The sequence below is a fragment of the Pimephales promelas genome, chromosome 3 (assembly GCF_988280905.1).
Source record: "Pimephales promelas chromosome 3, fPimPro1.hap1.1, whole genome shotgun sequence".
NCBI classification, from domain to species: domain Eukaryota; kingdom Metazoa; phylum Chordata; class Actinopteri; order Cypriniformes; family Leuciscidae; genus Pimephales; species Pimephales promelas.
The window spans coordinates 42050734-42067788 of record NC_142771.1 but is presented as its reverse complement, the minus strand read 5'-3'; the positions used below and the strand labels follow the sequence as shown (position 1 = coordinate 42067788).

The following is a 17055-nucleotide window of genomic DNA, read 5'->3' as shown; positions in this document are numbered from 1 at the left end:
GCCTATTCCTGCTGTTACTCGTGACTGCTGTGGAAGTGCATTCATCACGCATCAATTCAATCCAAATATCAGCGTCTTCCTCTAATATGCTAAGGTACATTTCACATTTCTGCTTAATATGATATTTATATAGGCTGGCCTGTCTACATGGCCTAACATTTGGTCTGAGGTTGGGGGAATTGCGAGACGAGTTCATAATGCGGTGAATTCCCGCTCCCATTTACTTCACAATAACAGGCGCGTCACAATCTGTGCACTGCCGCGTCTCTCGCTCGCCATGCCACCAGATTCAGAATCAGACCACCATGTCGTTAACTTGAACTGCATTACTTAATAAGAAATTAGCACAGCTCGTTAATAAACAGCGTTTTTTGATTGATCCATTATATGATCCGTCTTCATTTGGCAAGTGCACTTGCCCAAAAACATTTTTTCATGCTGAACTTTTTTTTTTGTGGATGCTGCTGATAAAACAGCTTCGCCGAGACTTCAGAGACAAAGTGTGTTTGTTTCTTTTGTAAAAGTTTCCTGGATATAACTTCCCTATTTAATGCACAATTTTCCTTACAAATTATATTATCAGCATTACTGTTCTGTCTGTATTGTTGCTTGTTGTCTCCCCCCGGTGGTACACTAAAGAAATAACAGTCACACTCGTTGTGCGTCTTCTTTTGATGATGTCATCAGGGAGCGCTCAGTAATATCAGTCAAGACAGCTGTGTCTTGTAATCGTGTATCAATCTCCTTTGGAAAGTCTTGCTGCTCACGTTCAAGCTATAAACGATCATCGTCGGTATGTAATGTTATTTAACGTCATCTCTCTATGCATAAGAATATTATCATGTATGATGAGATGTTGTTATAATTCTTGTATAGATTTTCGGGTGTTCTGTTAGCCCGGCTGCAGTAAAATCAGAATATTCTGAGCTAAGTTATGTCTAAAATACCCTTTAAATAGTAATTTCATTGTGTAAGATAACATTTATTTGTACTAGTATAGTTTAAAAACATGTGATCAGTCAATGTGAAGATTTAGTACTCAATTTATGTATATCTTAGGTTTCAGTTTTACCCTACTTTTGGTCATCATTAAAGAAGTAAATGATTCACCTTCGTCCAGTGTGGTGACTAGAGGAGGAGTTAAGCTGTCTGTCAATTTACACAAAGGGTTGTAACAAGGACAGAACAGTAAAACGACGTTTCATAAATGAGCTGATCTACAGCAGACAGGACCCTGCACGCTATACCGCTGAAATAAAGGTAGCCAGCACACACAATGTTCCAAGAGGACGCACAATCAGTCGACTCATGGAAAACAAGATCTCAAGCTTCCCGCAAATCCAGCCGCTCTAGCAGATCAAATGCAGCCGCAGCCAGAAGCGGAAGCAGCCAAAGCAAAGGTAGCATATGCTGAAAAAGAGATGCAAATTAAAATTCAAAAAGCACAATTGGAAGCATCGTTGGAGAAATTGAATGTCGAAAAGACAGCAGCTGCGGCCTTAGCTTAAGCAGAAGCTCTGGAGGCTGCTTTAGAGTACGAAAACGATGAGCATGGCTCTAAGCTAAGGGGTGAACCAGAGCAGCGATCTCATAACGCTATGCAAATGACTGAAGAGTATGTACAAAAACATAGTGTACTGGACAGCAGTCTAAAGCCGGGGGCGCAACTACAGGGTTCCCCCACTACCACCCAACCTCAGCAAACAACCCCTCCGCAAGCGCCTACAGCACTCACTTATCAACACACACAGATTAAGCCTGAAAGGAATGAAGATAGACAGATTGAAGCACACTGTTCTCCAAAATGTTCTTCCACAATCTTCCAAAACCTCGCACACATACTGACAGGAGAAGGAAAACATGAGCACCTGGGTCAAGGAATTTACGACAGCTATCACCTGCCATCAGCCACACCTATGAGTAACCACCAACAAACATATCAAGAGGCTCACACAGGGGCTTATGACGGCCGGCACTACCCACCTAGTAGGTTTGTACAGAGAGAACAACGAGACGAGGTGCTCAGAGGTTCGTCTAACGAGAATAAAAATGTGACCGACTTTGTAAGCTTCCTTGCCAGACGAGAAATTGATCAACAGGACTGTTGAAGTTCGATGATCGGCCTGGAAATTACAGGGCATGAAGGGCGGCCTGGAAATTACAGGGCATGGAGGGCGTCTTTCCTGAACACTGTCAAAGGCCTTAATCTGACCGCAAAAGAAGAAATAGACTTTCTAGAAAGAAAATAGAAATAGAAATAGAAATAGAAAATAGAAATAGAAATGGACCAGAATCAGCAGAACATGCGAAACGCTTGAGAGCTGTACACGTCAACGACCCAGAAAAAGGTCTGTTAATCGTGTGGGAGAGACTAGAAGAGTGCTATGGCGCACCCGAAGTCATCGAGGACGCACTATGGAGGAGATTAGATAACTTTCCTAGGATTTCAAATAAAGACAATCAGAAACTCAGAGAGCTGGCAGACTTGTTGACGGAGCTACAGGCTGTAAAATCAGAAGGTGAACTCCCAGGCCTAGCATATCTAGACACAGCACGTGGCATAAGCAGCATTGTACAGAAGCTACCGTTTGCTTTGCAAGAAAGATGGATGACACAGGGCTCCAGCTACAAAGACAGTTACAGAGTTGCTTTCCCTCCGTTCCCTTTCTTTGTCAACTTTGTCTCCCAGCAAGCAAGGACTCGCAACGACCCAAGTTTCATGTTCGTTCCTTGTACTGGAGATCAGACCAAGACAGACAAATATACTCATAAAAACATGAGCTACCGTACACCTGTGTCAGTCCATAAGACTGACATCTCACCAACCATACTTACACCAACCGACCCTACACTCCCTAAGATAGAAGATCCAGCAAAGACATTTCCTATTCATAAGAAGCCCCACCCCCTTTACAAATGCCGTGCATTCAGAGAGAGACCCCTCGAAGAGAGAAAAGCCTTTCTAAAACAAAGTGGCATTTGTTTCCATTGCTGCTCATCAACATCTCATCTCGCAAAGAACTGTGCAAAGCACGTTAGATGCACCGAGTGTGACGACGACAGACACCATTCGGTTCTACACCCGGGGCCCGCTCCATGGTCCATCAAGACCCTGAAACCTACACACGAGCATGGCGGGGAGGATGAGAGTGTTGGTCCGAACGTTGCAGTGACATCAAAGTGCACAGAAGTTTGTGGTGGAGACACAACTGGAAGATCCTGTTCTAAGATTTGTTTGGTGAAAGTTTTCCCTACCGGCCAACAGGATAAGGCAGTCAAGTTATACGCCATATTGGACGAACAGAGTAATCGGTCCTTGGTAAGGTCAGAATTCTTCGAACTCTTCAATGTTGAAGGTGGTCGTTATCCATATTCCCTCAGGACATGTGCAGGAATAGCAGAGAAGTCAGGGAGAAGGGCTTCCAGGTACAATCTTTGGATGAAGAAGTCACTCTCACCCTCCCTACTCTGATAGAGTGCAATCAAATTCCCAATAACCGATCCGAAATTCCCACTCCAGAGGTAGCTGTTTAACATACGCACCTAAAAGGTATCGCAAAACAAATTCCAACTCTACATTCCGAGGCACCCATATTGTTGCTGCTTGGCAGAGACCTTATTAGAGTCCATAAAGTGCATGAACAAATAATGGCCCGCACGAGTCTCCATACGCTCAAAGGCTCGACTTGGGCTGGGTTATAGTGGGCAGTGTCTGCCTTGGTAAGGTCCACAAACCAGACACAGTGAACACCTTCTACACGAACACACTGGAAAACGGACGAGCATCTCTCTTCAAGCCATGTCCCAACCGCTACTTCGTGAAAGAAACACATGACAGCACTGGTTCTCTCATTTGCAAGAACAGCAAAGACCACATAGGATGCACTGTGTTTCAGAGATCCAAAGACGACGACAAAATTGCACCTTCATTCGAAGACGTGGCATTTCTGAACATCATGGAACCAGGGTTTTACAAAGATGAAGATAACAGTTGGACAGCTCCCTTACCCTTTAACACACAGGGACGTCGCCTGCCCAACAACAAGGCTCAAGCTCTTAACCGCTTCAGATCTCTCCAACGCTCCTTCAACAGGAACCCTGAGCGGAAAGAACACTTCTTCGCATTTATGCAAAAGATATTCCAGAATGAACATGCAGAAGAAGCACCCCCGCTTAGACCTGATGAGGAGTGCTGGTATCTACCTATTTTTGGGGTGTATCACCCTAAGAAACCTGGACAGATCAGAGCAGTCTTCGACTCAAGTGCTAAGCACGATGGTGTCTCTCTTAACGATGTCCTCCTGACTGGTCCAGATCTAAATAATAACCTCCTAGGCGTGCTCCTTCGTTTCCGCCAGGACTCTGTTGCCTTCACAGCGGACATCCAGCAGATGTTCCACTGCTTCCTTGTCAGACCAGACCACCGAAACTTCTTACGTTTTCTGTGTTATCAAGACAATGACTTTAACAGAGACATCAAGGAATATAGAATGCGCGTGCATGTTTTTGGTAACAGTCCTTCTCCGGCTGTAGCTATCTTTGGACTGAGAAGAACTGCACAAGAGGGAGAGGAGGCCTTTGGAGGAGATGCTAGAAAATTCGTCGAGAGGAACTTCTACGTAGATGATGCATTGAAATCTCTGCCTTCAGCTTCAGCTGCCATCGATCTGCTCAAAAGGACCCAGCAGATGCTGGCACGCTCCAACCTCAGACTGCATAAGATCGCGTCTAACAATGCAGAGGTTATGGCAGCCTTCCCTTCCGAAGATCATGCCAGCGACCTAAAGGATCTAGATCCGGGAGCTGATGATCTTCCCATGCAGTGAAGTTTGGGTGTCAGTTGGGACCTGAAGAGCGACACATTCACATTTCAGGTGTCTGACGAACACAAACCCTTTACACGACGTGGAGTCTTGTCAACCATTAACAGCCTGTATGACCCCTTAGGATTTGTCACCCCGATCTTGTTACAGGGGAAAGCCATACTTCGAGAATTGACAATTGACTGCCACGACTGGGACGCACCGCTACCTGTCGAGAAGGAGCAGCAATGGACAGCATGGAGAGAATCACTCCAAGAACTCAGGAACTTAAGGATACTTAAGGATACTGAAGGATACTCAGCCTACTTAAGGATCTTGGATCAAGATGGAAGCTGCCACGTAGGCTTCGTTCTAGGCAAAGCAAAACTAGCCCCTCGACCAGAGTTGACCATCCCGCGACTAGAACTATGTGCTGCCGTGTTAGCAGTGGACATTGCAGATTTCATTACTGCTGAACTGGACATTCAGATAGATGACATCAGCTATTTCACGGATAGTAAGGTAGTGTTGGGATACATCTACAACGAAAAGCGTCGATTTTATGTCTTCGTGAACAACAGAGTGCAGCGGATAAGAAGGTTCTCCAACCCCACACAGTGGCACTTTGTATCAACTGATAACAACCCTGCTGATCACGCAACAAGATTCATCTCAGCAGCACGCCTCAAAGACACCATGTGGCTCTCAGGTCCAGATCTCCTGTCACAACCCAAGCAAATGCATAACCAGCAGACCACATAGGACCACATAACGTTAAAGAGTAGGCTATTTTTGATGTGATGAATTGCTCTGTCATTTATGAGATTTACCAATTGTTATAATGTCAATTTGTGCTGCTTAATTATGAACAGTGGGTAAAATTGGGGGGCGGTGATGGGCGGCGGGGCTTCATTTGGGCTCCTCCCCTAAACGCATGTGATCTCACTCCAAGCTTTTGATAAAACTTGAGAACCCTGTAACCTGTAAGAAATCAAAAGGACATAAGTACCTGTTCATTCGACTTTTGGCCTATAATCTAAATTGAACTTGCGGAATCAACAATGAAATCTATTTTGATTTAACGACAAGCAGGTGAAAGAGACAAATTTAGCCATTTAGCCCCATAGACTCCCATTCATTCTGCACTCGCCCGCGATCACCTCCAGTGGAATTCTAATGGAACTGCAACCAAGATGATACACAATGGGGCTAATAGGAAGTGCCAAGGCTCTCCGTTAGACGGGCTCTGGTTTTATTAAATGAATGATCAGGGTGGCAGCTGTACTCTCGCTCCATTGCATGGCGGCAGGAGCAGTAATAGGGAACACCTGGTTGCACAATTAGGAAGTCCCACGAAGGCTACATGATGCGTCCTTCGAAGGCCGAATAGGCTGCATCCTTCGAAGTCTACGGGCTTCGAGGACGCAGCCTTCACATTGGGACACAGAGAGAAATTTAAAGAGAATACTCTAGTTTTAATACATATTGTTTGATTATTGAGACTTAATTTGAACTTAAATTAAAACATTTAAGTCATTTTAAATAATCAGGTTTGACTCACCAATCAGAGGGAGGTTTTCAGCCGTAGAGGGCAGTGTGTTACTAAGAATCAGCAGCATCACAGAAATAGACAGCAGTAAAGTCACTTTAAAGCTCAACTTGTCATCTCCATTTTTGACAATGAAGAAGGAGGCCACATCCAGAATGAGGAAGAAAAATACCGGTACTATAATGTTTATGACATACAGTAGAGGTCTCCTTTTTATCTTGATCTGTCATGCAGAGAGAGAGAGAGAGAGAGAGAGAGTGAGAGGAGGGGGAAATATTAGCATCACAACATGCATTTGAACATTGGGAACACTAAGATAATACATAAACAAATTAGGTAATATTAAATAATCAGATTAATAATAAAAAAAAAAACTAGGGACTCTTATTACCAATAGTAATTATTGAAAAAGAGTTTTCTAATCATAACTGTTACTAATAATTTAATTAAAGAGCTACATATATTGTTACATAAAACTCATATCATAATATTTGGTCATATATATTGCACATCCCTGAATATAAATTGTATTTCATTTGAATTTTAATGGAAAAGTTCAGTTTTTACAAATAGTTTTTCTAATGTCAATCAAATTAAAGGGGTGATGAACTGAGAAATCAAATTTCCTCAAGCTTTTGACATCTAAGAGGTCATCATATTATAAGAATATCCTGTAAGTTTCAGAACTGAAAACATCCTTGTTAGTCCAATAAAAGCTTTTATTGACACCAGGCTCAGCAAACGTCTCGTTTTTAAAAGTGGGGAACTATGACCCCAAAGAGGATAAAACACCACCCGCTGCGGAAGAAGATCAATGCCTACCTCAACATGGATGGTTTAGCCCCGCCCACCGATTCGGGCATTACACGCATAACGAAATAACATAGATGCCTACCTCGTGATGACAAACCGGATCGAGCTACCGAGCAATACAGAATATTGTGCAGTGCCTGGTTGTGGAAAAAGACAGTCGCTGCATAAGCTTCCTCTGGTTTCCAATAGGGCTGAATGGATAAACTTTATTTTTAATGACGTTCCAGCTGATGAGGGTAAAACCGTCTGTTCGCTTCATTTCACTGACAATTGTTTTGTAATCAAGACTTTATTTGCAGACCAGTTAGGAGTAAAGAAAGCTGGTGTGCCGTCTATATGGATCTGACAGGAATGGTGCAACACACGGACTCTGGGTCGAACATGTATGGGCGAATCATTCCGGTTGCCATTTTACAACATTGGACGTTTTCAAAACAATTTTCCCCACGTACACCGACGAGGTGAGTTGAAAAACTCATTATAATATGCAACACTGTTATCCACTCACAGCAGTGGGCGTTTACTTCCAAGTCTTCAGTGCGAAACACCCATAAAAAACCGTGCATTCCTGAGCTGGTCTCAAAGCTAGGGTAGAAAATAGCTTATTAGTTATCAGTGGCGGCTGGTGAAAAATATTGTAGGTGGGGCTGTGTGTTGTGGGAGGGGTGGTCTGGGGGTCCTCCCCCATCAAATTTTGAATTTCGTAGATGTGATTTCCTGCATTCTGGTGCATTTTAGGCCTTAGGCCATGCTCCTTGCCACTTAATACCATTGGTCTAAAAATACAATATTAATTGAACTGCCATGTAGAAATCAGCAGGTTAACAGGTAATGATAATGAACCAGTACAATACAACAAACACATAACAATAAATTATAATTAGCTATAATAGGGAATGTGCATGCGAGACAGCTGTTGAGCTCCTAACGGCATGGACGCAAAACCAGGACTGGAGCCAAAGCACGTTCCTCTCTGCACTCTAAGCGTTCTGTTATCACTCCGATTTCGTCCACTACGGGTTTTCCAGTCTCACTCACAGCAAAAACTGCTCCGCGTTCAATCGATTTTAAAAGATAATCTTATGTTTTACTGACTTTAAAATGAGGAAATGTAATGATTTATATAATTATTCCTATGACGTAAAATCCATTTAGCCTATAAATGTAGGTGTATACTATATAAATGAAAATGAATATTTCAAAAGTATATTTTAGTCTACATTACACTATAATATAGGAAAATTAAAATACTTTAGTCCTTATTTATACACTTGCAAAAAATAAACCCTTGAGCTTTTATTTAGGAGAAAACACCAGATGACCATGCAAAGTGCACACGTTTCTCTAAATCACGCAGCACAAATAGAATGCCTTTTCTTAAAGTCTTGTGCTGTTTTATGAAGGCAAAAAACAATATCATGGTTTCGATTTTAGTTCATTGGCAAAATATAACGCTAGAGGCCTTCATGATAGTTTATACATTTTACATCTCATATGTCAAAAGGCAGATTCGAACTCGGGTCCGACTGCATCAAAGCTGTTTCCCAAACTACACGCTCTACGATCCGCGCCATTACAGCTGTTCTGTCATGGGCATATTTTAGCTAAAAACACATACACTTACTGCAAATATAGGCTACGCACCGTTTTATCAGACGGGCCTTTGCGGCCTCGAAACACTGACCATCTTCCCCCCTGTGGTATTTTCAAACGGAGTTTGAAGTAGAGATTGCACGGTCTCTTTCTCGTATGCCGCCAGCCATATCTCGCTGCCATGTGACCACACCAAGTAACTCAAAACTCCATGTTATTCAAAATACAAAAATATCCCCACCCCCTCCCCATCCTTCTAGTGTGTAAAACACGTACACCTGTAAAGAAGAAAGTCATACTTTTGTCAAACTAAAAAAAAAACTTTTTTTTTCTTGGTAGGAGGGTCGGCACCCCAGCGCCCATAATAGACCAGCCGCCTCTGTTAGTTATTAATTTTGATGTTTTTTAATGCAAAAACCAAGCGAACATCGTAAGTAGCCCTTATAGCCTAGCCTGGTAATACCAGACTCTGCTACTTCACTTTGCTTCGTAGACAGAGTCTGGAATGGCATAATAGAGAAGTGTTTTCTACGGAGCCCGGGAAGTCACCTATGGGGGAAAAAAAAAACAATCCGAGGCCACGGTTTTGCAATCCGTCCCCTCAGTTTATAAACTGTACTCACGGATTCTTAAACTGTTCCCTCGGTTTAACAATTCGTGCCCACGGATTAATAAACCGTACCCACGAGTTCCTAATCCGTGCTCTCAGATTTGTAAACCGTGCCCTCAGTTTTTGCAATCTGTACCCACAAATTCATAAACCGTGCCCACGCTTTCGCAATCCGTAATCCGGTTTGTAATTCGTACTCACGGATTTGTGGGTCGTGAGTCATCAAATCACGAGTCATGACTGATTTAGCTTCCGCTGCCCCGAAGCGCCGCGAGGACGAGCCCCTGCTCTCACGAGTCATGAATGATTTAGCTTCCGCCGCCCCGCAGCGCCGCGAGGACGAGACCGAGCCGCTACTCTCGCGAGTCATGAATAGGAAGTTTATTTTACTGATTTTCTGAGTCATTCAAATCATTTCGTTTATTTAAGTGGCTTAATGTTATATTTTTAACAGCCAAATTCCCCGATCACATCCACCTACGCAATGTTGATCATATTCTGAATTAAGAAATCATAATGCAGTAAAAAATGATTTACAGGGAACATAAATAATCACTTTACCTTCCAAGTCTTATACATACACAATGAACAGTTCGTTCATGAATCACATATCTGGGACTAATGCAGCAGGATGTCGATACGAAATATGGTGGATTGTTGTTATTATTATGATAATAATAATATGATAATAAGAGCGCACCAGGTGCGTTCACAGCCGAGAAGACGACTTTCTTGTCATGGCCGTAAAAGACGGAGAACTGACGTTGAATGGGGGTAAGTTATGTCCTTTTAGTTATGCATATAGTTATGGCCAAACAGGTCTGATCCGTCATTACTACAATTAGCCTGAAAAAAATGGGTAGCCTAAATGCCTAAGCTTGAAGTGTTAATATTTTTCCTTGTTATAATGATTTGCAAAAATAAAAACGACTGCATTTGTATTGATGAAAGAATCAAAAGTGTATGCGTGTTGTGCAAGCTACATAATGGCCAAGCATGCTGGTTTTTGCTGGTATACGTTGCAAATAGAGGGGCAGCAAAATTGTTTTTTGCCTAGAGCGGCAGAAGTGCAGGCGCCGGTCCTAGCTGTAAACACTGATGATGCGAGCGAAATACCGGAGTGAACATGGCTGTAAACGACTTTTGCTTCAGTTTGAAAACCCCCGAAATGTTCTCCATAACAGAGCGAATTGCATACCGTGTCTTGTTTCCCGTTTCTGCGGTTGTTTCAGTCAGAGCCGTTAACGGCTCAGGTTTCAGTTATCGATTTCTCTAACCTACAAACTCGGAGCTTAGCGTCTACGTCACGGCTCTCAGCCCGCCCTCTGTTCGTTGATCTGTTGCCAGCCAGGCTGTTTTCAGGCCGGTGGAAAACTGAAAGATAGGCCGCTATCTCAGACTCACTACAGGAGCGAAATGAAATTAGCGGAAGTAGGAAGTCTGACGTAGTCAGGCTACGTATAGCCCTTGTAACGGTCACCAGCTGATAAGACTATTATCACTCACAAACTACATTTCCCAGAACTCACTGCCCGGACTCATCATCACTGATCACATTCACCTCTGATTCTCTGATTGCATTCACCTGTGTCTCATCCTGTTAGTGTGTCTATAGACGAATCCGGCGAAACTACCGGAAGTAAGCGGGGCGCCATTACTGAGCTGTTGCTGGGTAGCGTTGCGCCATTGCCTCCTATTGTTTTAGTTGCAACTTGCGTCCACTGGAATAAAAAGCCCGCGATTTAGGACTGTCACTAACGTTACAACGTTATCCCTTGTATAATGTCGAGTGGGTAAACACTTTCCGTTATAAATTGTTTCAATGGTGGCAGTAAAATTTCAATTTTGAAGAGAAACATTGTGAATACCCCGGGTCGAGTGCCCCTGTCTGGTGCCTGTACGGTTTACAGATTTCCTGGGCGAGTACAAGACGTGGACATTCGCGTATAATAACAATTATTTAATGACATAAGTAAAAAAAATATAATAAATATGTGATATAGTGATCAGCAAAATCTCCTCTCTTGCTATTTTTTCTATTCAATTAACATGCTATGGTCATTAAATGGCTTTCCTGAGCTAAATGTAACGCTATGTGACATAATTGTTCTCCCGCTGTTATATTGACCTCTTTCCATGGTTTAAAAACACTAATTGGTCGATATTATGTATAATTTCTAGCTGTAACGTTACCTTACCCTTGCCTGTTGCAATGTGAAATGAGATAAATAATGGACACAAATGAAAAACATGAATTTGTTTATTTGATTTCATTCATTTATTTATTTATTGTTGCCAAATGGACAGATCTTTTTATAGTTTCCTCGTTAGCAAACGTTAGCCTAGCTAGCTTGCCAAGCTATTTTCATAAATAACGTCTGTATGTTCGTTTGTACCTTCATCTGTGACTGGAGGCCACTGCAGTCACAGATCAAACTAACAAGTCATTCTGCCTGGCTGTAGCTGTCATCGAGGGTGAGTTCACGTTATCACCGAGGTTTGTTTACATACCGGTGCATATGTCTATATGCCTGTGTAACAGCTCAGTAATGGCGTCGCCACAAGATGGCAGCCTACACAGAACGCTCGTCGGATTCGTCTATATATACCTTGTGTTCACATTCACTTTTGCGAAGTCTTGTTGTACTGTGTGTCTGCATCTCTGAGCGTTTTCCCGTGTTTGTTTTTCTGGTTTTGAATTTGGATTGTTCTTGGATTCGGATTTTTGCTGCCTGCACTGACCTCTGCCTGTTTCTTGGATTCCCACTGTGTCTTCTCCTTTATCCTGTCTGCTGATTTTCGACCCTGCCTGTACGACTACTTTTAAATAAAGCTGCATTTGGATCTTCATCTACAAGCCTCAGAGCAGTTAATAACAGAAGACATCGCCACTTCAAATCCAGCAGCCGAGAAAAAACCGAGATCCACCATGGACCCATTAATCAGCCTATTCCGCCTCAGCCAAGGTAACCGATCTATAGAAGAATATGTTGAAGAATTTTGTGAGCTCTGCCATGGGGTGAACTTTAAAGATGCCGTCTTAAAAGACATTTTTCGAAATGGACTGAATGAGCTTCTTAATTACCTCATGCCTGACAATACCCCTCACTACACCCTAGCTCAATATATTAACATTGCCATTCGGTTAAGCTCTGTCCTCTACGTCAGCCCTGCCGAGCCAGAGACGCTTCACGTCAGCCCTGCCGAGCCAGAGACGCTTCACGTCACTTCTGCCGAGCCAGAGACGCTTCACGTCAATTCTGCCGAGCCAGAGACGCTTCACGTCAATTCTGCCGAGCCAGAGACGCTCCACATCACTTATGCCGAACCAGAGACGCTCCACGCCACGTCCCTTCTGCCGAGCCAATGTATACGGACAAGATGGACGATTCAGAGACAGTTCATGTTACTTCTGCCAATTCAGAGACTGTTCACGTCACCGCGTCCAAGCCAGTGTCTAAGGACAAGATGGCTGCCTCCGAGCCAGTGTCTAAGGACAAGATGGCCGCCTCCGAGCCAGTGTCTAAAGACAAGATGGCCGCCTCCGAGCCAGTGTCTAAAGACAAGATGGCCGCCTTCGAGCCAGTGTCTAAAGACAAGATGGCCGCCTCCGAGCCAGTGTCTAAAGACAAGATGGCCGCCTCTGAGCCAGTGTCTAAAGACAAGATTGCCGCCTCCGCGCCAGTGTCTAAAGACAAGATGTCCGCCTCCGAGCCAGTGTCTAAAGACAAGATGGGTGCCTTCGAGCCAGTGTCTAAAGACAAGATGGCCGCCTCTGAGCCAGTGTCTAAAGACAAGATTGCCGCCTCCGCGCCAGTGTCTAAAGACAAGATGTCCGCCTCCGAGCCAGTGTCTAAAGACAAGATGGGTGCCTCTGAGCCAGTGTCTAAAGACAAGATTGCCGCCTCCGAGCCAGTGTCTAAGGACAAGATGGCCGCCTCTGAGCTAGTGTCTATGGACAAGATGGCCGATTCAGAGACAGTTCATGTTACTTCTGCCAATTCAGAGACTGTTCACGTCACCGCCTCAGAGCCAGTGTCTACGGACAAGATGGCCGCCTCTGAGCCAGTGTCTCAGGACAAGATGGCCACCTCCAAGCCAGTGTCTATAGACAAGATGGCCGATTCAGAGACTCTTCATGTTACTTCTGCCAATTCAGAGTTTGTTCACGTCACCGCCTCCAAACCAGTGTCTAAGAACAAGATGGCCGCCTCCGATCCAGTGTCTCTGGACATGTTGGCCTATCCAGTGTCTCCGGACAAGTTGGTCGATCCAGTGTCTCCGGAAAAGTTGGCCGATCCAGTGTCTCCGGATAAGATGGCCGATCCAGTGTCTGCTCCCGAGCCAGTGTTTGTTTCTGTGTTTGTGTCTGTCCTTGTGACCATTTCTGTTCTAGTGTCTGTTCCTGAGCCAGTGTCTGTTTCTGAGCCGGTGTCTGGTCCTGAGCCGGTGTCTGGTCCTGAGGGGTCTTCACCGCCATGGCCGCCCAAGGGGTCTTCACTGCCGTGGCCGCCCGAGGGGTCTTCACCGCCGTGGCCGCCCGAGGGGTCTTCACCGCCGTGGCCGCCCGAGGAGTCTTCAACGCCATGGGCGCTCGAGGGGTCTCCTGCTCCACTGCAGTCTCCAGGTCCCGCCTGGCTCTCCATCCCGCCCCCAGGTCCGCCTCCGCTCCACCTCCCTCCTGGACATTTTGAAGAGCGTCTGGAATCTGCTCCTTAAAGTGGGGGCTATGTAACGATCACCAGCTGGAGTGCCCTTTTGAGCCAGCAGAGGGCACTCCAGATAAGACTATTATCACTCACAAACTACAGTTCCCAGAACTCACTGCTCGGACTCATCATCACTGATCACGTTCACCTGTACCTCATTCTCTGATTGCATTCACCTGTGTCTCATCCTGTTAGTGTGTCTATATATACATTGTGTTCACGTTCACTTTTGCGAAGTCTTGTTGTACTGTGTGTCTGCATTTCTGAGCGTTTTCCTGTGTTTGTTTTTCTGGTTTTGAATTTGGATTGTTCTTGGATCCTGATTTTTGCTGCCTGCCCTGACCTCTGCCTGTTTCTTGGATTCCCACTGGATATTCTCCTTTGTTCTGTCTGCTGATTCTCGACCCTGCATGTAGGACTACTCTTAAATAAAGCTGCATTTGGATCTTCATCTACAGGCCTCAGAGCAGTTCATAACTGCCCTTAACCCCAGAAAACAATATAATACAATTTAAAAAGCCAGTTCATGACCCCTTTAAATGTCAAAGTTTGGTTTTCAAATTTCAAAGTAAATTTTTATAATTTTATGGTAACTCTTTACAATAACTTTTCATTTGTTAACATTAATTAATGTTTTAACTAACATTAACTAACTATGAGCAATACAATTGTTAGAGTGATTATTAATCTTTGTTTGGCTAATGTTAATATTTGTTAACTACACAGCAAAATCCCCTGTATTAAATTAAGACTCATCAGCCTATATGTGTCCACACTCAGAGCCGTCCTGAGCCTTTTGGGGGCCCTAAGCAGAATTTGATTTGGGGGCCCCTCCCACGATGCGGAGTCACCTGTGTTTGAAATTTGAAATGACTCCATATTTAATATACATAGATTTTGTGGCTCCGATAAAGTCCAGTTTTGCTTTATTTCTTTGGGTAACACTTTAGAATACAGTTCCTTCGTTAATGAATAACTACACAAGAACCAATGAGTAACACAATATTAACAATCTAGTAACTATTATTAACTAACAAGAAACTCTGATTAACGAACTAGTAAGTAATAGCGCACAGATGAAAGTGGTACTTCACTATTAACTAATCAATAACTACTATTTTTTAATACTTCCCAGGGAACTACTGAAAAAGTCTATTAACATTCTAGTAACTACTAGTAACTAAAATAAACTCTTATTAACAAATTAGTAAGTAATAGCTCACAGATGAAAGTGTTACTACATACTTCTGTGGGAATTACTAATTATTTGGATCCGTATTATAAAGTGAAGATCATTGGAACTAACTAGTAATGACTCAAATGGTACTAAAGACATTTTCTAAAAGTATATTAAAGTTCACCAAAAATCTCAAACGCTTGAAATGACTTTAGTGTTTGGTTGCACAAATCATGACTAGATCATGTTACACTTGAGTCATAACTAGTTAGTTCCAGTGATTTTCACTTTTTATAATACGGATCCAAATAATTAGTATCTAAAGTATCTAGTAACACTTTCATCTGCACACTATTACTTACTAATTCATAATCAGAGTTCCTTTTTATTTAATAGTAGTTACTAGATTGTTAATAAACTTTTTCAGCTCTGGGAAGTATTAAAAAATAGTAGTTATTGATTAGTTAACAGTGAACTACCACGTTCATCTGTGCGCTATTACTTACTAGTTCATTAATCAGAGTTTCTTGTTAGTTAATAGTTACTAGATTGTTAACATTGTGTTACTCATTGGTTCTTGTGTAGTTATTCATTAACAGAGGAACCGTATTCTAAAGTGTTACCTTTCTTTGTTCTTGGCTGACATGTGGCATTACTATGGCCTGCTTGTGGCCCAGATCTGGCAAACAGGAGCGGTCCGCCCAAGGCCCGTCATTCAACGCTGCAAGTGGTCCAGATCAGTACTCCACAAGTGCCAGATGTGGGGCGGATCTGGGCCGAAACAGTGCTTTGTCACATCATGGCAGACCACATATAAGAGCACAAGGGTTAAATCTAGAATTTTTTTTCCCCTCATGTTTGTGGTCCATCACATTTTGAAAATCTTATAAGATGTAAAAAATCTTTTGGTGTGTACCCAGCATTACTTTAACAGTCTGTAGAGTGGGACCATCTGTTCTCTGAGCAGAGTTAATTTAACACTGGGGATTTTGCTGTTCTTTTTTTTTTTTATAATTTTATTTAAATATTTTATATTGGCTCGCACTTCATATACACTGGGCTCTGTACCTGAAATATCAGCTGATCGAATTCAATTGCCCTAAAGAGTGTAGCTTTAGAGTAATTTAAACTGAGGAGTTCCCACTCTCCCTGGGCCTGAAAGAGCTCCTGTGAAAAATGGATGATGTTTCCTTGATCAGACATTGGCATAATTGTAATATCCTTCTCTGTGGGAACAGACATTAAATTTGTATTTCATATTAAAGTCAAATAGTTTAGAAGAATAAACCATGTTATCTTGTGTTTGTTTGTTAAAACTGATTTTTGTGTTTCAGATGTACTTGAATAGACTGTAGACTGAAATGTTATATTGCAGATTTGGGAGTCGAAGGGAAACCTGTAGAGATCCATCTTACAGGCCGTGGTCAGAGATAAAAAGTCAGCTGAGACTATGAAGCCGAAATTGAACAACAGCAAATTTGAAGACTCCTTTGTTCCAAACTCTGTCTTGATGCTAAATGGATAAAAAATAAATATACACTGATTAATAAATACATGATGATTAAAGACAGCATCTATTCAAATCAAATCAAAAGTAACTTGCACATTACTGAGGATCATTATATCAGGGGTGTCCAATCATGCACCTGGAGGGCCAGTGTCCTGTAGCCAAAGATGGGCAGTATTTGAATTACAAAATACTCAAAAGTAATTAAATACATATTTCAAATACATGTAATTTGTAATTAAATACTTTGAGGGACTGTAATTTGTATTTAAAATAGGGCTGGGCGATATATCGC

At 42.8% G+C, this 17055-nt stretch overlaps 1 protein-coding gene across 1 annotated transcript in view; it reads right to left on the bottom strand.

Annotated features, from left to right (window-relative positions):
- LOC120481530 (5-hydroxytryptamine receptor 3A-like) overlaps nt 1-16762 on the bottom strand; it is a 34146-nt gene extending 17384 nt beyond the window's left edge. The window contains exons 1-3 of the mRNA XM_089128929.1: nt 16594-16762; nt 16322-16479; nt 6364-6574 (exon numbers count right to left, since the gene is read on the bottom strand). Coding sequence (XP_088985055.1) covers nt 6364-6574; nt 16322-16479; nt 16594-16663 — 439 coding nt within the window. The 5' untranslated portion in view covers nt 16664-16762. The remainder of the gene's footprint in view (nt 1-6363; nt 6575-16321; nt 16480-16593) is intronic.
- Between the last annotated feature and the right edge of the window lie 293 nt (nt 16763-17055).